The sequence below is a fragment of the Mesoplodon mirus genome (assembly GCF_964341445.2).
Source record: "Mesoplodon mirus genome assembly, chromosome: 1".
Lineage (NCBI taxonomy): Eukaryota > Metazoa > Chordata > Mammalia > Artiodactyla > Ziphiidae > Mesoplodon > Mesoplodon mirus.
This window is the reverse complement of record NC_138976.1, coordinates 30,527,006-30,551,207: the sequence shown is the minus strand read 5'-3', so window position 1 is coordinate 30,551,207 and position 24,202 is coordinate 30,527,006. Positions and strand designations below refer to the sequence as shown.

General features: G+C 43.8%; 1 protein-coding gene across 4 annotated transcripts in view; it reads left to right on the top strand.

Annotated features, from left to right (window-relative positions):
• Positions 1-24,202, top strand: part of ABCA1 (ATP binding cassette subfamily A member 1) — a 140,221-nt gene that overhangs the window by 10,249 nt on the left and 105,770 nt on the right. For 3 of the 4 annotated variants that reach the window (XM_082645342.1, XM_082645344.1, XM_082645341.1), the window contains exons 2-3: positions 11,313-11,475; positions 21,861-21,954. In XM_082645342.1, the coding sequence (XP_082501468.1) occupies positions 11,410-11,475; positions 21,861-21,954 (160 nt within the window). In that variant the 5' untranslated portion in view covers positions 11,313-11,409. Of the gene's footprint in view, positions 1-10,972; positions 11,226-11,312; positions 11,476-21,860; positions 21,955-24,202 lie in introns of those variants that run through there. The other variant, XM_082645343.1, reaches the window with a different exon arrangement.

Sequence of the window (24,202 nt, the reverse complement as noted above, 5' to 3'; positions counted from 1 at the left end):
GATTAAAGGCAGTTTATCAGGTCTTTTTTCTTTTTTTTTAACTTTAATGATTGTGTTAATTATAGTAAGGACCTTGAGTTCAAGGTAAAGAAAGCCTTTGGTCAAGTAGTGTTTATTCATTTGTCAGTCCTGTTGCTGGATTTGCAAATTTAGTGGAATTAGTGCCATTTTCCAGTTTCCAACTCCAGTCCCATTTCACATGATCACAGTGTGGCTTTCTCCTTGGCTGTCTGACACTAGGTTCCAATGGCCTCCATTGAGGGGAGTGGATATGCCCCTGGAGGCTGCAGAGACCAGCAAGGCACTCTGTCCTCAGGTGGAGCTCCACTGGGGACTCTGTGCTCACCTGATGTAGACACTTAGCACACAGTCGCTTGGGAGATGAGAGTGTGTGCATTTTTTTTTTTTTTTTTTTTTTTTTTGCTGTACGCGGGCCTCTCACTGTTGTGGCCTCTCCCGTTGCGGAGCACAGGCTCCGGACGCACAGGCCCAGCGGCCATGGCTCACGGGCCCAGCCGCTCCGCGGCATATGGGATCCTCCCAGACCGGGGCACGAACCCGCATCCCCTGCATCGGCAGGCGGACTCTCAACCACTGCGCCACCAGGGAGGCCCTAGTGTGTGCATTTTTAAATGCCATTGTCAACCGCAATTGAAAAAGAGGCTAGCAGGAGTTCCACTCAGTAGTTTAGTTTCATCTTTCCTTAAGCACTTTTTTATCTGGCACGTAAAATATTTGATTTGTGAAGATCTTAATGACAGTAGCACTTTCTAGAAGGAATACTCAAAATTATGATAATATTGGAATAATAGAGATCATTTTCCTCTGGGAGCATCCTCCCAGACCTCAAATAATGGAGTTCATGTTGCCATTATTTGTTTTTAAAAGGCTACCATCCTTCATTTTTTGTTTCTCAGAATCACAGGTAGGTGAATTTAAACTTGTGGTCTTATTCCTCTTTAATTCAGTGAGGCAGCCAGCAAAGTGGTTTGTTTTGGTTGTTATAGAGAAGGAGTTCATTTATGAAGCTGGAAGGGCAGGGCTCAGACCCTGTACCTCTGTGCCTGCCGTGGAGTCCTGATGACATCCTCACCTACCTGGTCAGCTGGTCCCCACTGGGCTGCAGGGACAGAGGCATCTCGGACACATGACATGTGCCTGCACTGTCTCAAGGGCTGGCTGGTGAAAGAGGAGGTTCTGGAGAAGGTTGCTGGGTTTGGTCACATACTCTACGAGCTAGAAATGGAAAAGAGCCTGGAGATAAGATAACTTGTTTTGGCAACAGTAAAAGGAATAAAGTGTTGAGGTGGAAAAATTATATCCAGGTGTTGATATGCTTCATTGAGTGAGTTCTTGACTTGAGTCTATGGGTTTAGAGTTCAAGGCACCTGAACAATGCTGACAGTCCTGTATCAGTGGCTGAGCCCCTAGGGGAGGTATTCTTGTTAGCTGGCATGTTTACTTGTTTGCTGCCATGTTTACAGGGGTTCTAGAGCCTCAGTCTGGCAAATTACAGATTCTCCTTTGGTCACATGAAGTCCATGAAAATGAATGTCCTTCCCAACAGATTAGAGTGGCTTTGGGGAGAACCAAATTAAATGTACTCCTATTTAACCTGTGTTTCTTTGAACACAGCTGGAAATTTTGTCATGGTTTTGGGCTACCTGAACCTGTACTTTCAATGACATTTCTGACATGTTACCGTGGTGAACCTGCTTTAACTAATTTTTCTCATCCCTGAGGTCTGACTTCAGAGGCTTTCAAATTCCACAAGTGTTTCCAAGCACCAAGTGGTCCTGGGCTCTGGGCTCAGTGTGGCAGAGGATGGTAAGATGTTGAGACACCGTAGCTTGCTGCACATGGCTTGCAGTTTAGCAGGGACCAGCTGAGAAGTTGGTACACTGGAGGAGATGGTAGGGAGAGCTGAAGAGATGGAGGAATTAGAAGGCCCAGATTGCAAATAGGTAATTCACCTGGAGGCTGGAGGAAGTGGGCTGGAGAATAAAACTGTGCTGGGTGCTAAAGATGTGGAGGACGGCGGCCTGCATGGAACAGGGGAGCTGACTGCCCCCAGAGTGGGAGAATAGTATAACTGGGTGGTGGGGTCCCCAAACGGGGGTTTATGGTACAACAATGGCAGAAGTGGCATGAGGATACCAGCATAACCCTTTCACATCTCCCACTGAGCTGGGCACTGCAGAGAGTTCCAGTGTGTTCTGGAAAAGCCCTTGGGGGAAATCATGCCGTCTGTGGACAAAGAAGGGAGAAGAGAGATTCCTTTAATAAACTGCCCATTTTGTGCCCCATCCTTGATGAATGCTTTACCCTGTGAAGTCAGCAGCACTAATCATTGTAAATAGCTGCCGTTTGCTGGATACTTCCTTTGTTCCCGGAACTGGCTAAATATTTTATATACATTATTTGTTCTATTTAATGGAGAGGATACAGGGACTCAGAATCCCTAGGGTCCCAGAGCAGGTGAGGAGCAGAGTCAGGATTCAGAACCTGTTTCCTCTGACTCCAAAACCTCCCTCTGTCTACCGGGCCAGTTAATTCAAGAAAATAAGAGTTAAGGACGTCTGGGGAAGTTTGCTGCACAGCGACATTGGCCTGCAGGAAGTAGAAGGCAGTGAAGGGATTTGGGTTTGCCTGTCCCCAAGTCCTTTGAGCACTGTTTCGGGAGATTGGGATTGACATATATATACCAATATGTATAAAATAGATATAACTAATAAGAACCTGCTGTATAAAAAAATAAATAAAATTCAAAAATTAAAAAAAAAAACTTTTTAGCCTGGGAGAAGGTTGAGCATCTGAAGATGTTGACCCTTCCGAGATGTAAACCAAACAAAGCGGTCGTTTTGTTGATACAGTCACCAAGCCTTTTATCATAAAATTCTCTTGGAAAACCCTCCTCCAACAACAGGGAATATTACCCAGTCAAGTTTTTTCCACAAATAAAGGATTGCTCATGGAGGTGGGCTTGCTTGTGTTTCTGTATCACTCAGGGTGTTTGTGACTTTGATAGTTCCTTCCCTGCAGGGCCCTCTTGCTTTGGCATTATGATTATGGTTGAGAAATTTCTTTTTTCTATGACATGTAATGTTGACAGGTATTTCATTGCTAGGAGAAAGGTTCATTTCTTCTATATGCTACACATCCCCAACCAGGGAAAAAGCAAATAGTTGTATTGTTTGCTGAAGTCTTCCTTTGAAGGTTGCTCTGTGTTTGTTTAGTGGAAATCAGCAGGGGAAGAAGGGTTATCTCCAGCATTTTGTCAGAATTCCTCCATAATTCTACAACAATGAAACAAGAACTTGGGGACAGGACAGATTTGCTTTCAGAAACCCTGGATCTTGTCAGTTTTAGAAGTCCTGAGATTGTTTAGCTGGTAACAACTGGACTGTTGAGAGTGATAAATAGGATCTTTGGTTGTCCAAATATCAGTGACGTGATAGAAATAGATTTACACTTTTTGAATCTCCTTTAAAATAGAATTGTTGACAGCATGAGGAATTATGCTTCTCAAAGGCTTGTTACAGATTTGTACAGTATTCATGTATCTCTTCTAGCTTTACATTTTTATGTATTCATGTCATAACTCTCATTTTGAAAATTAGCTATTAGCAAATACTTTTGTCCAGGTAATTGAATATATATTTCAGGGTGAAACAAGAATGTGCAGTTATCTATAAACTTATTGTTACTAATAAGTAAGTATGATACATTTGGTACTTTAAAAAATATCCCCTTGAGTTACAGATTGTTAGAATTGATAAAATTCATTGGATCTGTATTTTTTAAACAGGTATTGTGATAGCAGAGCCTCTTCTAGAATGACAGGAATCTTCGAGAATGATAGAATGGCTTCCTTTTATCCTTGACTTTTATCTTGGAGGATTTCTTACATCTTTTTTTCTCCTTAAATTTGAGTATTAAAATGTTATGGTTTAAGTAGGAACACAGTTTCAGGGGTCACTGAGTACCAGCCCACGGCCTTTCTGCAGGCCTCTAAGGGTCTAGTGGCAACTAAGGACAGTTTCACTGAGTTTCTGGGTCTGCAATATGGTTGGGGAATGCGAGGGGGTAGAATTTCAGGATTAGCATGAACGACCTTACAGGTAGAGAGCTCAGTGGCAACTGGAGACCGGAAAAGAAACTGAGGCAGTCAAATTAACTTCAGCCTTAATAAAACTGATGGCTCAGCCTGGGAGAGATCACGGGGTGACTCCACGGGGCGACGCCCCTTCTTCCACCACGGCAGCCGTGTCCTGTCTTCAGTCATGGGTGCAATGAGCCTGTTCCAGCCTGGTTTTCTGACTGTCAATAACTTCACTAGCCTTTTCCCTGAATGTGGCTACTGATCCAGAGACATATACTCAGAGAGGCAATTAAAGAACAGACCTTTTCCAAGCAAGCATGCTCTGGTGGGCTTACAGGTTTCATATCTTCATTCTTCAGGACCCTCTACATCTCTCTGGAGATGAGATGCAGCAACACCTGTGATCCTTGCATTTGCATCAGCATCTCATGAAGAGGCCATTCGTTGAGCTTTACCGCCAACACATTTACTACAATTCATATGTGATAGAGTTAAATCCTGCCATAAATCCACCTCCTGCTTTTGTTAACGGCTAGTTATTTATTGAGATAAGACATCTAGAAACAGTTTTGTCAGGAGAGATGCTGATCGCTGTTGTCACAGATTTCAACTTCTATCTCACTTCTGGTGACTGTGGGGAAATTTGTCTAACAAAGAAGAACACACACAAATTTATCTATTTATCTATCTATTTATTTGTTTAAAATTTAGAGAAATAGCTGTCATAAAACCACTGGTTTTGGAAGACGAAAATTAATTGCTGACTGCATATTTGCGTTGTATGAACTCTTTGGGTAGAACTGATAGGAAAAATGTGTTCAGAAGAAGAAGCAGAATTGTAGGAGGAATATAGTAGTGGGAAAGTGGGAACAGTTGTTGACAAGTTATTTCTTGAGAAACCTGGGGGCCAGCTCTAACTCTAGGGGGTGAGTCTGGGCAGGCCACTTGCTTTTTGGGGCCTTGGCTTCTCTATAAGATTGGGGTGTGGTGGGAGTGGGTCTCCAAAGCCACAGTGAACTCTTTCTATCAGCTGGGGGATGGCCTTGCGCAAGGTTGTCCTCTTCTGCTTTGTGGAGCCGACTTCTCTGCTCCAGTGAGAAACGGCGGCTGTGTGGTCCCCACTGGAGACCGTCCTCTCCTGGAGCAAGCAGGCTAGAGGGTTGGCTCCCACCCTTTGACAGAAGCTCAGTCTCACCTGCTCACAGCGTTCTTGCAGGAAGGAAAAAGACCAACCAACCCTTGGTTACTGCACAAACTAAGAGTTTCGGGTAGCAGTGTAAACACATGAAGTTTTTTCCCTTACTTTGTTTCTGTAGACAGATTTCATGCTCTAGGAGGGTAGAAGGCAGTCACGGGGTGTAGTTCCTGTTTTCCTTTTGACTTCACTAAGTGGGAAAAAACCCTCCCACCTTGTCTTTCTAGCATGTCTGCCTCTTCCTCTTTCCTCCTTTCTTCTTTATATTTCTCATGCTCTTTGAAACTTACATGTGAAGTTCAAAAGGGCCAAATGTTTTGGTGAGGAAGGGGGTTGGGGGAGCAGTGCAGTAGGTGCTGATGGGGGTCGTCATTTCCCCCCATGGCACCAGGCTTCCTATGAACCTATATTTTTTCTTTCGCCAGCATCACTGAGTCTGTCTGACATTTCAGGTTTTGGTTTAGGGAAAAGTTAAAAGAATTCACGATCCCAGCTGTCACTTGGTGACCCTTTTGCCAGTAGCATATGGCACACTCTCATTTCACTGTCCTAAAGAAAGGAGTTACCCACCCCTCAGTTACTTTCTGCCTGCTTACTCTGCTTTATTTTTCTTCATTACTCCTATCACCCACTGCCTTAACAACACACTGTTATTTGTCTGTTTTATACCTCCTTGCTAGAATAGAAGGTCCATGAGAGCAGGAACTTTGCCACTTTTGTTCACTGCTGAATCTCCAATGTCTGGAACGGCACCTGCACATAACAGGCATTCAGTTAATATTTGCTGTGGCTAATGGCAGCCTTGCAGAGTTAAGGCTGCAGTTGTTTGTGGAATGAACAGGGGGTGAAGATTTTATTCACTGTTTACCTTCCTAGGGAATCACACAATAGTCAAGCTTTACACTATGCAGTACTTAGGTCTTCCAAGGCATGATTTGACTTGTGGAGTATGTTAATTATTGTCATAGAACACAAGTTTTTTGGGGAGAGGGAGATCAAATTATTGATATATAATTTACATACAGTTAAATTTGGCCTTTTTGCATGTACAGTTAGATGAGTTTTGACAAATGTGTATAGTATATGTATAATCACTACCACGGTCGTGGTGTAGAATATTTCCACCACTCAATGTTCTTTGCAGTCTGTCCTCTCCCCCACCCCCTGGCAACCACTGATAGGATTTCTGTCCCCATTGTTTCATCTTTCCAGAATGTCATACAAATAGACTCGTACGGTACGTAGTCTACTGTGTCTGGCTTTTTTCTCTTGGCTTATAAGGCTTTTGAGATTCACCCATGCTGTTGCATGTATTAGTAGTGTAGTCCTTTTTTTTTTATTGCTGAGTGATACTCCATTTTAATTTATTCACTAATTGATGGACATTTGGATTGTTTCCAGTTTGGGCTATTCTATATAAGACTTCTATAGATGTTCACATACAGGTCTTTGTGTGAACATATGCTCTCATTTCTTTTGGGTAAATACCTGGGATGGGATGGCTGGGTTATAAGTCTGTGCATAACTTTACAAGAAACTGCCAGAGTATTTTACGAAGTGCCTGTTCCATTTTTCATTTCCACAAGCAATGTATGAGAGTGCCAGTTGCTCCACATACTAACACTTTTCAATTTTATAAATTGCAGTAGTTCTAGTGGGTATGCAGTGGTATCTCATTGTGGTCTTAGTTTGCATTTCTCTGCAACTAATGATCTTTGCTTATTTGAGAAGGTCATGGTTCAGCAGGCTGTGGTATTCTCTAGATATTAATAATTTTAGAATATCAGCGGCACTTGAAGTGAAATTTTTTTTTTAAATTGGCCAAAGATTTGAACAGTCGCTTCCTCAAGGTCAAGCTGTACAAAAAAGGTTAGAGTATGGAACTATGTTGAATTTTGGCAAAGCATGATCCACCCGGGTGACTGATGCAAAGACCTAGAGAGGGAGCACCTAGGACTTGGCATGAAGGTGGGGAGAAAGCAGATTTCATGGCTCCTCTGGCCTTGGGAGGGCCTTAGCTAAACCTGTTAGTGGGAAGCCTAGCTAGATTCAGTTACACTTTCCCAGGTGTCCCAGGAGTCACCTGGGAAGCTCAGCAGTCCTTGTGGCCGTCACAAGTGTGTGGTGAACATAGAGCCCCCTCCCTAGGGACAATTTGCCTGAATCAGTTAATCAAGCTTGAGAAACCGGTTATCACGGGCCCAGGAATGCCACCACCCTTCCATCCTGAATCCCTATTTCTCATGCCCATCTTGTAGTTAATTAATTGAGCAAATATTCCCTGAGGGCTTACTCTATGCCTGATACTGTCTTGCATGCTGGGGAAAATTGCTATGAAGAAAGAGGTCCCGTGGACTCAGAAAGTGGCAGAAACGATGCAAGTGAAGACAGAGGCTGCCCTGGGTGCACCTAGGAGGGGCTCCTAACCGAATGTGGTCAGGACAGGATCCTAAAGTTGAGGAGTTGGCTAGGCTGACAGTGCTGGGAGCAGCAGCTTCAGGACTGGGAGTGCACAGGAGTCCCTGTGGTAGGAGAGAGGGCCGTCCATTTGGAGCCGTGGGTAGTTTTGCGGGACCTGGCTTAGGAGGTGGGGAGTGGTGAGAGAGGAGGCTGGAGTCATCGGGGAGACCAGCTAAACCAAGGTGAGGACTGGACTTTATCCTCAGGACGGTGGGCTGCTGGCAGAGGTTTTAAGTGGGCGAGTGGCATACCTGGAACTTGGGTTTAGTGGAATAACTTTGGTTGCTCTGTGATGAATGGATGGAGGGGGCAAGACCGGAGGCAGGGAACCCAGGGAAGTGGCTGTTTTGGTCACGCAGGAGCCAGAAGAGGGTGGCCTATTGACTGGCCGTGATTGTGAAGTAGGACCCTTTCCAGCCAGTAACTGGAAATGTGGAAATGTGCATAAGGGCAGAAGCGAGTGTGCTACTAGCTTTGAAACATTGAGAAATCTAGTACATAATACGGCCTTCTTTTTGGTTTTGGTTTGTTTGTTTGCTTCCTTGGAAAACTGATGTAGAAATGTCCCTTGGGCTTCAGTTACCTGAGCAGGGGAATTCGGGCATTGCCAAACCCTCCTCTTTGGGCAAAATCGCTCCCAGCAGTGGTCACCGTGTCCTGAGGTGGGAGGAGGGGATTATGCGGGAGGCCGAGGGCTGGGTCAAGGTGGGCAGGGGAAGTGGGGCAAGAAGCCTGCCTGTTGGTACCCAGCACAGCCAGAGCAGGACCTTCTACTGCTGCTCCAGGCTACTTCTCGCTGACTTCTCTGCGTGTCTCCTGGAGGGTCTCTGAGGCCGGAATCCATGTCTGGAGACCCAGAAGCTCTGCTTTAGGAAAATACTCTCCAAAAAACCTCCTCCTGGCCGTTCTCTTCTCGTGAACATTCTATAGAGGCGTGTCTTCTTTTCCTCTGAGATTCTCCACTCAGATTGAGGGGATTCTGTGTCCTTGTTTGGGCCTGGGGGTCTCTAACACTAGGCCATTCTGATTTCATCCTTCCTACTTTGCTGGAAACCCACATCGGACTTGCTAGAAATAATGGAGTAGAAAAGATTGTTTAGACAGGATATAACCATTTGTCTGTTAGAGGGTACTGATAGACCAGAGAAAGAAAAGTGGGGAGAAGGGAACTCGTTTCTTTGGCACTTACAGTGTGCCATATACTTTGTTGGGGACTTACTTATATTGTCTCATTGAATCTATTGAATATCATGCAAGGTAGGTGTTGTCACCCCCATTCTATAATGAGGAAATTGATGCTCAGAGAGCATAAAGATATGGCCAAGGGCACATAGTTCGGAAGCTGGGCCTAATTCCTGTCTAGGCTCTCTTTCTGCTAAGTTAATATTCCTTTTTTAATTTCAAACTTGTGTTTCAACCTCCTCATTGTTACTTTGGGGATCTGAAAAGATTCTTGTAGCTTCTAAATTAACTGAGTGATTCCTGGAGAGCAGCTTTTGCATGAGAAAAATATAGCTAATTATTTATTTCTGTGTTTCTGGAATGCAAGCCCTGTCCTAGGCCACTTTCAAAATAATTTGGGATTGCAAGCACACAGCTCACAATCGAATTCTGGCTCTCAGCGCTTGGAGGCCAGTTGCCATCTTTAAACAACAAATTGTGGATGGACACAGTGCTGATTTAACTCTTCTTTTTGGAGTGAGATTTTTTTTCAGGGGGGCGGCATCTGTGTCCATCTAGAGGTTTGCTGAGCAAAGGATAAAGAAAAGAAATAGGGGGACTTCTCTGGTGGCGCAGTGGTTAAGACTCCGCGCTCCCAATGCAGGGGGCCCAGGTTTAATCCCTGGTCAGGGAACTAGATCCCACAGGCATGCCACAACTAAGAGTTCACATGCCACAACTAGGGAGCCGGTGAGTCGCAACTAAGGAGCCTCCAAGCCGCAACGAAGGAGCTCGCCTGCTGCAACTAAGGAGCCCATGTGCCAAAACTAAGGAGCCCAAGAGCCACAACTAAGGAGCCCACCTGCCGCAACTAAGACCCAGTGCAACCAAATAAATACATCAATAAATAAAAAGAAAAAAGAAATAGGTCCTAAGACTTGACTATTTCAGAGGAATCCCTGATTCGTTGGCTTGTCAATGAATTAATTAAAATACATAATAGTAGAGTCAGTCCTTCTTCTCAGACACTGCAGACTCCTTCCATTCCCTCTTCTTTTGTAGAAGTTTTTAATCCAGGTCCTTGTTGGGTGGGGACCAAGACGGTAAAATCCTGCTATAGATCACCCTTTGCATTGAGGTCTGTTTGGACCCACAGACGTTTAGTCCAATACTTGGTTTTGTATGCACAGGTGGCCACTACATTCTTAGCTGTTGTTGCTGTTTGTTCCTCAGGCCTAATATCCCACCTCTACTCCACCAGAGGCCACAGTGATTAAATGAGCCATTTTAGAGGTAAAGCCGGTTTCTGATTTCTGCTAAGCGTTCATGACTGTGAAGTGGCATCAGGGCCTAGCTTTGACCTGTGCATCCCTCCCTTCTTCCAGTTTTCATTTTTCACCCTTTCCCCAACTTTAATTTTAGTATGACTACCTGGGATTATTCCAGAATTAAATGAATACCATTGTTGAGGGGGCAGCAGGGACACACAGAAGGTTGTATCCCCTGTTTACGAGAACCACCCCCCCACCCCCAGGATGGCAAAACAGTCCTCCAAGGAGGCACCTGTGACACCTGACGAGGAGTAGGTGGGCCCTGTGTGCAGGTGCAGGTGTAGCAAGGCCAGAAGTGTGCATATGTCTGGACAATGGGAGCTTGTCAGTTTCACGGGTGATGCTCTCCGTCTGCCCTAGCTGCCTTGTTTTCCTCAATGAGATATTGTTTTCCTTCCACACACACACAGCACTGGTGTTGTCCTCATCACCCGGGAGCCAGGCGTCCATGGCATTTCCTTGGTGTTTACTCACACCATCTAAGACATCATCACATCTAAGACACGCTGTGACTTTTTCCAGATTAGGAAACTGCTTTATCGATGGTGCCATTTATCACCAGAAGGACTCAACTTTGGGGCTAGATGAAAGCGTAGTTTGCAGCAAATTTCAGGGAATAGCAGAAGTCACTCCAGGTTCAAGGCAAAATTTATAAATGCTGCTGACATTTTCTGAGAGGGGAGGCATTTTCTTAGAGAAGGGAGGCAGGTCTCTGGGATTCCAGTGTGCCCTTTGCAATCTCAGGGTTTTGGCCACCTAAGGTTGCTCACGTAGGTCTGCCTTCATAAGTGCATTTTTCATTTCCAAATGATCACACCAGTGGAGCTCAATTGATTGGGACAATAATGACTCACTCCCAGGCTACTGCCAGAAAACCTCCAGAATCCCTGTTTCCCAGAGACCTCAAGGCTAGAAGTTGGGGACTCATGCCTTATGGAGAAGTAGTCATGAGGCAGAGCTGGGTTTGAGGGCTCAGGTGAGAGGGCTGGTGCAACAGCCCTCACTGGCGTATAGCTTTGCAGCAAAAACTGACGGCGCTCTCCCCTCTTGCTTTATCTTTCAGTTAATGACCAGCCACAGCGTCCCCACTGTGAGCTCCGGCCACTTCCTCCACGGGCTCCCGAGCCTCACGCAGGCTCTGTGGTGTTGGCTGAGGTAACATGGCTTGTTGGCCTCAGCTGAGGTTGCTGCTGTGGAAGAACCTCACTTTCAGAAGAAGACAAACAGTAAGCCTGGGTTTCTCTGGGGGTTCTCCCATGCTTTTCTTCCTGATTTTGAGTTGGGAGGGGAGGAGGGGGGAAAGGGAGTCTTCTTGGTTTTCTCAAAGCGATTGAATGAATCTGGCGCCGGTGGACACGGGACTGTATGTAGGGTCCTGATCAAGCCCCGTCGCTTATCGTAGGGGGCAGATTGGCAACCAGGCAGAAATGATAGCTTTGGTTTGTGCTAGTACCCAGGCCTGAGTTCTGACCCCTGGAATCTGGCACGGAATTGCCCCTTTGCCATCTTCCTCTTAACTTTTGCTGCAGCCCTGGGGGCCACCTGGCTCTCCAAGAGTATCTAATGGTTTCTGGGCAGTGGAAATGAAGTGAGTTCGTGACCCAGCTCTTAGAGACCAGAGGCTGGATCTGTTAGTGTCAGTGTGGACTCTTTCCTGTCAGCTTTGACTGCAAGGCTGGAGGAATATAAAACTGAGATTTGTTTTATTTCTGTGGAGGGTTCTAAGCCATTCACTTCTGGATGGGACAATGATCCTTTCAGTAATCCCGAGAAGGACATCTTTAACTCTCAGCTGAATGGTATTTTTCCGTGAGAAGATAAAGGCTATAAGGCCCGGTGATCTCTCTGAAGCTCCGACATCAGCTCTTGGCTTCTCCCTCTCTGAACACTCTTAGAGATCCCGTCCAGTCTCCTGGGCTTAGCTGCACCTCTCTGTAGTAGGCTTCTAAATGTCTGTTTCCTGCCCTGCCTTTTTTCCTGAATTCTAAACCTACATCCCCATTTGGCTGTCTTCATGAAGCTTAACACATCTGCAAGCGAAATGCTCATCTTTCTTAGACTCAAAGAGCTGTAAGGGATCTTGGATATAACTTAATTCAGTGTTTCTGAAACTAGACTAATGCTTGGCTGGCCCTCCTTTTTTTTTTTTTTTTTTTTAATTAGTTTCTGCTTTATAACAAAGTGAATCAGTCATACATATACATCTGTTCCCACATCCTGGCCCTTCTTTAAAAGAACAAAAATGTCAAAAAAAAAAAAAAAAAGAACAAAAATGTCAAGGTCCTCCTCTGTTCACTAAATTTATTTTTTTATTATAATGTTACTTAAATATGAACATATGTGAAACTAGATATAAACCCCTTATTCTTACAGGCCATATGATCCATACAAACTTACAAATTAACTGCAAACAAAATTGCAAAACCAGGACTGTCAATGTGGTAAGGCAGCTGACACTGTATAGCTGAAGCCATATTATAGGTAACAATGTGACTATGGTAGTGAATCCTTATTCGTTTGAGTTTGGACAGTCTATATTACTATGTGCTAATGATTCAATTCTCCAATCATTTTTTCCAGTGACCTTCATTTGATATCATTTGGCTTTCATTTGGTCCAGTCTCATCATTCACAAGTTGCATCTGCATCTGTGCCTTTCTCATTGGTCTGCTACAATTATATTGGTGCTAACACAGTCACAAACACAAATATAAACTGAGGCTTGAAATCTTGTGCCAGAACTTGGTTATAAAGTAAGCATTCAGAAAAATCCAGATATGTTTATTCACATTTGCTTAGATGACCATTGAAATGAAAACACAAAATTTTAAAATCCTGACATAGAACTCATATATAATCCCTCATGGATATGTGTGTATACGTGTGCCTCTAGAGCTGGTTCTCTAAACCACTATGTCAGATTGCTCTTCAGTGGTATTATTATTTTTTCTGTCTTCAGTCTTGAAGTTTCTAACCTCTTTCTTGCCTTTGCCTCTGCCTCCCATGGCTCTGCCCAGGTCCTGGTGTTCCAAAGACCTATACGTTCACCTCCTAGTCTCATTTCTTAGCTACTGTGTGGTCCAGGTCCCCTGTCTCTTCTCATCATGGTGGCAGCAGCCCACATGATAGGCAACTGTCTCTGCTGTGCTGTGTCCATTAGCTGGCGAGTAGTGGAAGGAACTATATCATCTTCGTGATGCAAGGTCTCAAGGGCAGTCCAACCCAAGCCTGTCATTTTACAGATAAGAACACTGAGGCACAAAGCAGGGAAGGGATTTCCTCAAGGTCAACCAAGGAATCAGGAGCACAGTGTCCTGGAACAGGATTTGGGATTGGGCCATCCAGGCTGGGCCAGTCTTTACTAGTCTTGCTGCTTCTTGCTCAATATTGCTTATCAGTTTAAAAAGCATTACGAGTAGAGAGATAGGCGGGCTTAGTCAAAGGCAATTTTTGGCCTTGTGGCAGAGTTCTTGTTGAAAGAGTAAGAGGGAGACAGTATCCTGACACAAAAGGGCTTTTCTAGGTGTTAACACCTACTGCCTGCTAGCTTGTCCTCCTTTCCTGATTTCTACAGGAAATGTATTTTGCCAAACCAGAAACGAAGGGTGGTTTATTTCAGGTTGCACATGCTTAGGTTGTCAGAGCTGGAAAGATCTGACCTGCTTCTTGTACAGCTGATGGGATTGGGGTTTGGGGTAGGGGACAGGGGTCCAGAGTGGGTGGGTCATGGAAGTAGCACCAGAACCAATTTCCTGGTGGCCCTATAGGCACAGGCCCTTTTTGAGCAGGCTTTGCCTTATCTGCATAAAAGATTTAATGCCCATGGATCTCAAGTGCTGGCTGTAGCTACTTCCCAATCCACCTGGCTTGGATCTCTAGATATATTGTTTTATAGACAGTGGAACCTGTTTAGGGTTTTGGTACCACTTTTGTTAGCTCACACAGTCAGAACGAGCTCTGCCCAGTAGGCAGGGGAAGACGTTAGCAGCTCCGAATAGTTCTTGCCCACAGTATATGGAAAACCATTGCCTGATTTCCTCCTTCTGAGATCCTGGATGTACACACATGGCCCCAGAGCCTGGCACTGGGGATATGCTTAATAAGTATTTGCTGAACAGGGGGTAAATGCATTAAATGGGCCATTAGTTTACAGGTCTCAAAGAGGTTCCCCTGCTATAGGGGCCTTGTGTGCAGGGAGATGGGAAGAAAGATGTAAAAGCTGGGTGCTGAACAGTAAACCCTGAGCCACCTTCCTGAAAGGCGGCCATTTGCCCTTTCACTCTGTGTCCTTGTTTGCTAATGAATCCTGGGGACCTCCCTCTTGTGCTCCCATTATGCAGACTTATGGGGACCATCAGCCAGGGGTAGATTTCCACTGTTCCTGTTGGGCAAAGAATACGTTGAAATTGAGTTGCATAAGTTGGGTGCAAAGCTCAGTTTGGGTCCAAAGTAACGGTTAACTTGTGTGGGTGGCAGTCACTGAGCACAAACAGGGCTTGGGACAGGAAGGGCGAGGGGCTTCAGAGTTCTCCGGATCCTCATCTGGTTTTAGGCCGAGCCAGAGGCCAAGGTCCCCACGGAACAGATGGGACAGAGTACGGCCATATGGCCTCTCTTTTTTGCCTTTGCCATTAATTTTCTCATTTAGATCTGTCTAGCTATGTGTCTGGGAACATAGATAATTCTAATTTCTGCATATATCAATATTAAGAATATCAATATTTGGGGATTGTTTAATGACAAGGAATAAGCTATCAAATAAAAATTAAGACTCCTCATTTAAGAGCCACTAGAGAATTTCATAGCATAGATGCAAACTTTCTGCACCTCCTCCCGGCTTCCAATTTCACCTGATACATTTCTTTCCTGTCCTTAGTCCTGGCCTGGCATTGCTGGTTCAAATCCAGATAAGAATTCTAATTATTATCTAATTCTAATTCAATTCTCATTCCAGCTTGGCCACTCTATGTCTCAATGGCTCAGGGAAACACATTTTTCCTGAGTTTTAGTTTCCACTTCTTTAGAATGAGGAAAGTTAGAACAAATAGCCATTTATTGTTTCCTTTGGATAGATATTTCTTGAACATCTACCTGCACGTAAGATAGTGTGCTGGGTATACAGGCAGGATCCCGGCCCTCATAGAGCTTACAGTTCAGTGAGGGAAGCAGATATGAAGCACATTATCACATAAGTAGAAATCTCATAACAAACTGTGATAAGTGCTATGAAGGAAAAAACCAAACTGTCCTGCTGTGTTAGGTCCTACCAGGCTGTGGATAGGGAGTTAATTTAGAATAGGAGGTCATGACATTTAAGCTGAGAGCCTTGAAGTTCGAGCAGCAGTTAGCCAGGGGAAGATCGGGAGCTCAGCCGTCAGGCCACTGGATTCCAGGCAGAGAGACAGAGGGTGTGAAGGCCACGGGCCTAACGCACGTTCTGGAGTCAAAGAACAGGAAAGCCAGTGGCACTGAAGGAAGACTGGCTGGGGATGAGTTGGGAGTCAGCAGGGGCAGATCATGCAGCCATGGAGCTGAGCAAGGGCAGCTGAATTTTATTTTATGTGCAGAAGGAGTCCCTGAGGTACATAGGTCATGATGACGAGGGTCAGAGGGTGTGGTCCTTGGCACTGAGGGGACTCGAAGGACGACAGCCCAAGGAGACAATGATAATCATTACATACATACATACATACCATTTTGTGCTCTGTTTTCCTCTTTCATTCAACATCATTTGGCATATATGTTGCCATGTCTCCAAATAATTTACATATTTATAATAATGATTCTTGATGTATAGGCTGTGTTTTGTACTTTTGAAAGTATTTTTGTATCCGTTATCTTCTTGATTTTCACAGCAATTCTGAGAGGTATGCATTACAATTTCTGTTCCACAGGTGAAGAAAGTGTTATAAGTTAGTAAATTAGTAAGAGGAGGGGCTGGATCTTTTGGGCCCAAATCTGCCATGGGATAATGCCACTGACATTCCTGGTAGCGTTACAGTAATCCATCAATGCAGTTTTTATTTTGTAAGTTCATACCCTATTGCCAACATTCAGATGTTTCCCGTGTTTGCTGTTATACATAAACTACTATAAAGACTTTATACACATAGCCTTTTCTTATTTTTATATTATCCCCCTGAGGCCAAAATCTCAGAAGTATGATTCCTAGGTCCAAGGAAATGGCCCTTGACATATAGGATCAGATGTCCTTCCGAAGGATCAAACCAATTTAAAAATCCACCATCACCACATGAGGCTTTACAGTTCTGGGAGGGCAGGTGTGGTTTTCAGATTTCTTTTTCCCTCCAGCATTTCTCTGATTTGATCTTTAAGATTTCACTTTAATTTTTCCAGACTTAATTGAGGTATATATCGCTAAGTATTTTTCATCGTGATGCTGATATAGCCTAGAGTGTGCTACTGGTTTGATGAACATCCCGTTAACTGGGAAAATTCATTGTCTCACATTTTACTTTTTTAACCTCTCAGAATAGTCTCTCATATTTTCATCTGTTTCTTTTCCCCATTGAATCGTATTACCTTATAAAGTTCTAAAAGTAGCCTAACACTATTTTAATGTCCCAAGGACATTGGGTAATGTCTAGAGACATTGTTTGGTGGTTACAGTCCTGGCCAGGGGTGGTTGGTACTGTTGGTTCTGGCGGGCGGAGGCTGGGGATGGGGGAAACATTCTTCCATTCACAGGAGGGCTCCTTACAACGCTTATCTGGCCCCAAATGTCAATAGTGCTGTTGAGAGAAACCCTGCTCTAGAAACGCCCACTCATATTGTCCCCATGTTGTTGCTGAGGAATAACAAGGTGGAAAGTCCCCAGAGCAGCTCAGTGTAGCAATTTACTGAAACATCAGAATTTTTGTTTTAATACCCAACCTAAAAGAAGGCTTCTGAGTTTCTAACTTTGGTAAGAAGCATCTTTTGAACATGGTGTTCCTCTCCATCTCCTCTGCCTCATGGTGGGGGCAGGTGTGGAGGGAGGTGGGTAGGTATCATCAGACTAAGATTTAGAAGAGTTTTCTAGTTTTCTATAGGAGTGTGTAGCAGTAAAGCATCAGTCTTATTTCCAAGCTATTGGGTTGGCCAAAAAGTTCGTTTGGGTTTTCCCTCTGGTATGGAAGACCCAAACGAACTTTTTGGCCAACCCAAATATTTATGAGGGCCTATTCTGAAGGAAAAGAGCTAAGCTTAGAGTGGGGGAGAAATCTGATTTTGACAGTGAGTGGAGCCAGAATGGCATTCCTGGCAGAAGTCAAATTGGGTTTCTAGAGGGAGGCTATTAGGAAAAGAAGTACCTAGAACAGCCCCCTGAGTTTGGAAGGCAAATTCTATGTTCAATGACAGAAATAATTTTAGAGGTTCAGAGTAAAAGTGCACGGAGAGAATTGTGTGTCACAAGTTCTCTGGTTTGAGTGCTGGCTCTTGGAGATGGTCTCTTCATTCATTCATACATGTTAGTATCTCAGCTCAGCATGGCTTATAAAGATCAAGATCTAGATACTCTGGTATCTAGATGGGGCAGGGGGTAAGGAGGCTGGGGTGCATAGTGGCTAAGAACACACCCTTGAGTTGGACTGGCTTTGAGTTCTGGCTCTGCCGTTTACCAGGCTTGTATCTTTGGACAATTTATTTACTCTTTCAGCCTCAGTTCCCTCATCTGTGAACTGGGTATTATAATAGTGCTAATGGGGTTATTTGAAGATTAAATGAGTTCATCTATGTTAAGCACTTAGAACACTGATACATGGTGAGACCTATTTAAGTGTTAGCTGTCATGGTTGGCAATCTTTTCCTTACCTCTTTCCCTAGTCTGCTTACACGCACTGGCTTCAGTTGCTAAAAATGAGTTGCAAGATTTTCTTTGTGCTCTTTGCTATCAGTGCCATGGGAAAGATCCATTCATTTTTTTTTTCAATCAATCAACATATTTTGATCATCTGCTCCCCTATTGGATCCTAGATGTGGGGCTACAGCGATGTCCAGGAACATAAACTTTGATTCATTGGGTCAGATCAGTGCCCAGGAGGGCTGGTGATTGCCAGACTCCTCTTAAGTGGCCATCTTGTAAGGTATATATCTCATACATGGCTCTGTAAGAGGCAGGATGATGGGTGCAAAAGCACGTCGGGGTCAGTAGATCTGGGTTCAAACTCTGGTGCACTCTTTTACTAGGCTATGTATGGCCCATAACCTGCCCCAATCTTACTTTCTTCACCATCTAAATATTAGAGATGAGTTATATAAATCCCTGGTACACAGTAGGTGCTCAGGATTGGCTGTAACTATCATAAACCTATAGGCCATGAGCTCATTTTACCTCTGTGGAACCTGTTGGTATTTTTTGACTGTGCCGCCTAGTGGGGTCATTTCCTACCTAGGCCACATGAGTTGGGCAAAACTAGCTGCTAATCTCAACCCTGCCACTGACTTTCTCTGTGACTTCCCCTTCCTTGAGCTTTAGTCTTGCCACATATAAAATACAGACAATAATGGTTCCTACATCTCAGGGTTGTTTGCAGGCTTAAATGAAATAATCCATATATAATGTGCCTGCTACACACTTGACTCAAAAAAAGTAAATGGTAGCTACTATTTATCGCAAAAGTACACATAGTAGCTTCAGAGCTTCAAGGTTGATGACTATCTTACTCATACTCTTCATTTAATTTTGGTTTTGTTGGTTTTTGTTTTTTTTCCTATTTCATTATTCTTTTCTGAATTTATTCACAGTTAAACCGTTTTTTGGAAGTTTTACTCCCGTCTGTTAACATTTGTGAGTGATTTTATTTAGCTGTAAGCTTGAAATGCATACAATTTTGTGTTCCACTTTTTTTCACTTAATATTATATGGTTAATAGTGTCTGTGTTTCATAAACCTTGTTGTAGTGACTGCATAATGTATTGTTGAGTAGATGTGCCATATTTAATCATTTCTCTATTGTTCTGCAATTAAGTTGTTTCCAATATTTTGCAATTACAGTGTTTGAATGAATGAGTAACTTAGTGTATATAGCTTTTTGATATTTTAAACTTAGTTCTGTGGGATGAATTTCTAGGAATATTGTTTGGTCAAGGGGAATAAACATATCTTTTGAATACATATGGCCAAGTTGCTTTCCCAAAGGGCTCAACTGACTTACATTTCCATCTTTATTATTTTGTAAACTTCAGTTCATTCTCTTACTCAACACACATTCTTAAAGCCCTTATCATGCGGCAGGCTCAGTGAGAAGAAAGGGACACTGGAGGAGGGGCCCCTGCTATGCCCAGTGCTGGGAGAGGCTCAGGGTACTTGGGGAGCCCAAGGAGGGACTTGCAGCTCAACTGGTAGAGGAGGCTGAATGTCATTTGAAAGCTTGGAGATTTCACTGTGTGTTGCCTCTTTGGGATTATTTACAGAAATATTTAGCAAGACCAGCCCCCTCTTTGGTCTCGGAGACCCCACTGACAGCATGCTTTCTTCCAAAGAAGGACCCATTTGTCTTTTTTTTTCCCCTGGTGTGCTATCTAGAGCAAATTATTCTTCATAGTTATATGGTAACAGTGTTTTTTTGTTGTTGTTGTTGTTCTACTAGAGAAGCAATACATGCTCACTATGGAAAATTTAGAAAACACAGGAAGGTGTTTTAAAAAATCACCCACATTCTTATCATCCTAGGACATCCACTGTCCTCATCCATGTATTTCCTTCTAAAAAGAAGATTTAAAAAAGAGTTTAATGTGGAACCATATCAAAGGTCTTTGGAATGTAAAATACCAGAAATCCAGTGACAAATAATAAACAAAAGCTAAAACCAATCTGAAGCAGAAAGGTTAAATTAATTATGATCTATTCACAGCGTGGAGTATCAAGTGGCCATTAAAATCCATATTTTAAGAGAGTATTTTATGTCATGGAAAATACTCCCAGTATGATGTTCAATGAAAAAGCAAGATACAAAATTATGTATGCTGTATAATCTCAATTTTGTAGAGAAAAATTTATTATTTATGTATGAATAGGAAAAAAAGACAAAAAATATTAATGGAGAACCACTGTTAGCTTAATTTACTAGGGATTATCTCCAGGAAGTAGGATTAATGGTGATTTATATTTATTTTTTTCTACTTTTCTGTATTTTTTTTTTAATTTCAAAATTTCCACAATAAAAATATATGGACTTGGGGATCAAAAAAAATTCTGTTTAAATAAAAGGAGGGATTTCATATCAGTGTTCTCTTGGCTCTGAAGCCACAGTTGTAGTTACTCTCAACCACAAGGGCCCGTGACTATTCTGGGCTCTTTGGTGTTCATCCTAATTAGAACATCTGAGTCCAGAACTGAAAGGAATGAAAGAGGTGAGGCTTCAGGCCGTGGAACTAGTTGTCCGAACACCACAGGTTCAGTTAGATTATGTCTCATGATTTCCATCCTGTCCTTGTGCTTATTTATCCCCTGGTAACTCACTGAGGCAGGTTTTTCCTTTAGAGAAACCCCATTGCTTTAACTGGTGGATCACAGTTACATATGTTTAATGATCTTCTAACCCACTGGAGAAGGTGGTGACCAGATCTTGATGGATGGGGAAGGACTTTGCACTCTTCCCAGATCTTTCCAGTCCTGGGGGCACACAGGTCACTATTGAACTGCATGTGAATTTCCATTGTCCTTTGGAGCCCTATTCTCAGCCCTGCAGGGGGCAACTTTGTGTGTTCCTTTAGAGCCAAGGTGGTGTGTATTTAGCACAGCAGGTTGCCCTGGCCCTCTTCTTTTAACAAATGGTCATAACATACCTGACACTATGCTAAGGCTGGAGATGCAAAGATGACTTGATCCACTGCTTGCCTTCAGGGTACTCATATTGTAGTGAGGAAGTCAGTGATAAAAACATGATTTCAGGGGCTCAGGGAAACTGTTATGGGAGGAGGATGCATGGGTTACTCTGGGAGCACAGCAGAAGGGCTTCCAGTTCAGCCTGAGATTTTAGTAAAGGAAATTGTGCCTGGTTGAATCTTGAAGGATGAGTGGAAGTGAGCCAGATGAAGCAGGGTGGGAAGCATCTTCCCTTTTGTAGGGAAAACACAGAGGTATGGAATAGTAAGTTATAAGGTGAGAACTGCAAACAATTCAGTATTATCAAAGCTTAGAGAGTGGTAAGAGAGGCTGGAGAAGTTGATCAATTGTTTGTTTGTTTATTTATTTATTTATTTTTATGGCTGCGTTGGGTCTTTGTTGCTGCACGTGGGCTTTCTCCAGTTGTGGCGAGCGGGGGCTGCTGTTCGTTGTGGCGTGCGGGCTTCTCATTGCGGTGGCTTCTCTTGTTGTGGAGCACGGGCTCTAGGTGCGCGGGCTTCAGTAGTTTTGGCACATGGGCTTCAGTAGTTGTGGCTCATAGGCTTAGTTGCTCTGCGGCATGTGGGATCTCCCCGGACCAGGGCTCGAACCCATGCCCCCTGCATTGGCAGGCGGATACTTAACCACTATGCCACCAGGGAAGTCCTGATCAATTGTTTAATTAACTTTTTTTGTGGATTTCCCAAAACTCAATAGCATTAGGCTTCCATGTTGTTTTGTTTGTTTAATTCACGGTGCTCTGTCTTACTTCCCACTCAGTGTCAGCTGTTGCTGGAAGTGGCCTGGCCTCTGTTTATCTTCCTGATCCTGATCTCCGTGCGGCTGAGCTATCCACCCTATGAACAACATGAATGTGAGTATATGAGCATCCCGCCTGAGACTTACTGCTGGCAAGCGGAATCCAGGCAATGGGCATGGGCTAAATGTGACCTCTCCCAAGATGCTATCTTTAGGAAATAGTGCAAATGGTTTGGAACAGAAAAGCTAGGCTTCCAATTGTTTGATGAGGCATGAGCTCAGGAAACCATTTTCAGTCCTAGTAGATGGTGATAATAGTAATTATAATAATAGCCAACATCTGTTTCATGCATTTTCAATCATGAAAGTAAAATAACCTTACTGATAGCTCAGAAAGGGGTAATTAAGAAAGCCCCCTGGGCTTCCCTGGTGGGGCAGTGGTTGAGAATCTGCCTGCCAATGCAGGGGACACGGGTTCGAGCCCTGGCCTGGGAAGATCCCATATGCCGCGGAGCAACTGGGCCTGTGAGCCACAACTACTGAGCCTGCGTGTCCGGAGCCTGTGCTCCGCAACAAGAGAGGCTGCGATAGTGAGAGGCCCCCGCACAGCGATGAAGAGCGGCCCCCGCTCACCGCAACTAGAGAAAGCCCTCGAACAGAAACTAAGACCCAACACAGCCATAAATAAATAAATAAATAAATAAATACATACATACATACATACATACATACATACATGCATGCATGCCCCCTAAGGCAATACCTTAATACCACTATCATCTGGTCCCTGCCGTATGTCTTTATCACACAGTTGCAAATCATGGAACATACAATTTTAAGCAGCATTTGTGTAGAACATCTCAGATTGACTAATATTATTTCATTTGATTCTCATAACAACCTTGTATAATGGACTTTATAATTGCTATCATTTGCTTTAATTTCTTGATAAGTAAATTGAGGCTCAGAGGAGTGCAGGGAATTGCCCGAGGTCACATATGTATCAAGTGACAGTGACGAAATAAAGCTCAGGTCATCTGACTCCCAATCATGTGTTTGGATGACGGCCTTTTCAGTGAGCATAGAGAATACAGTAGTGGCTGAGAACACAAGCTCTAGGTGTCAGGTTACCTAGGTTTGAATCCCGGCTTCAACACAGGTATGTCACCTTGGGCAAGTGGTTTGGCTTCTCTGCACCTGGTTTTTCTCATCTCTATAAAAAGGGAATAATAGGGCTTCCCTGGTGGCACAGTGGTTAGGGAATCTGCCTGCCAATTCAGGGGACGCTGGTTCGAGCCCTGGTCCAGGAAGATCCCACATGCCGCAGAGCAACTGGGCCCATGTGCCACAACTGCTGAGCCTGCGCTTTGGAGCACATGAGGCACAACTACTGAGCAACAAGGGAAGCCACTGCAGTGAGAGGCCCTCGCACTGCAATGAAGAGGGCCCCCACTCACTACAACTAGAGAAAGCCTGCATGCAGCAATGAAGACCCAATGCAGCCAAAAATAAAAAATAAATAAATTTATAAAAAGGGAATAATAAGACCTACCCCATATGGTTGTTGTGTTATCCCACAGTCACAGTCTTTCTCTCCTGGCTGGGCTTGCTGGATGGATTAATACTGCAAAAATGTCCCAGTCTAAAAGATCAGCATTTGTGGGGGAGGTTTGGCTGGGACCTCTCTTCCATGGCTCCAGTGACTTTTCCTGTCATTAATCAGCTCTACCCACATCCCACCAGCCCTATAGGTGTGCAGGATACAGTTCTCCAGGGAAGAGGTAGGGCTGGGGTCACCTTTGAATTGTGTTCTTGGTCTGGTTCCGTGTCTCTCAGGGCACGTAGTGGCAGTTATTTACCTGCTAATTTGCTAGTACACATTATACATATTCAAGTTTTAAAAAACCCCACGAAATGTCAAAACATTCTACCAGATGTGATTTTCTGATTTCACCAAAAAGAGAAAGAGCTTACAATGAAATACACACTCAGTTTGTGGGCCTGGAAGGTAACACTGCTTTCTTGTTTGGAACCTCAAAGATTGATGAACAAGTGTGTATTTGATTTTGTATAAGCATTACCCTAAGCCCCACTGAAGTACACATTTTAGGGAAAACTCAGCCTTTTCATCTGATAAGCTATTCTTTCTCAGGAATTATCACAAGCAGACAAGACGGTGTAAGGGAAATAGTGCAGGCCTTGGTATCAGGCAGACGAGTTTGTTTGGATCCTGGCTATGCCACTTGCTGAGGTTGTGATCTTGGGCAAGTTGTTGAATTTTGACCCAAATCTCTCTGAATCCAGACCATCAATTCTCAGAAATGTTGTGAAATTCCTATACCTATGGAAGATAGATAAGACTT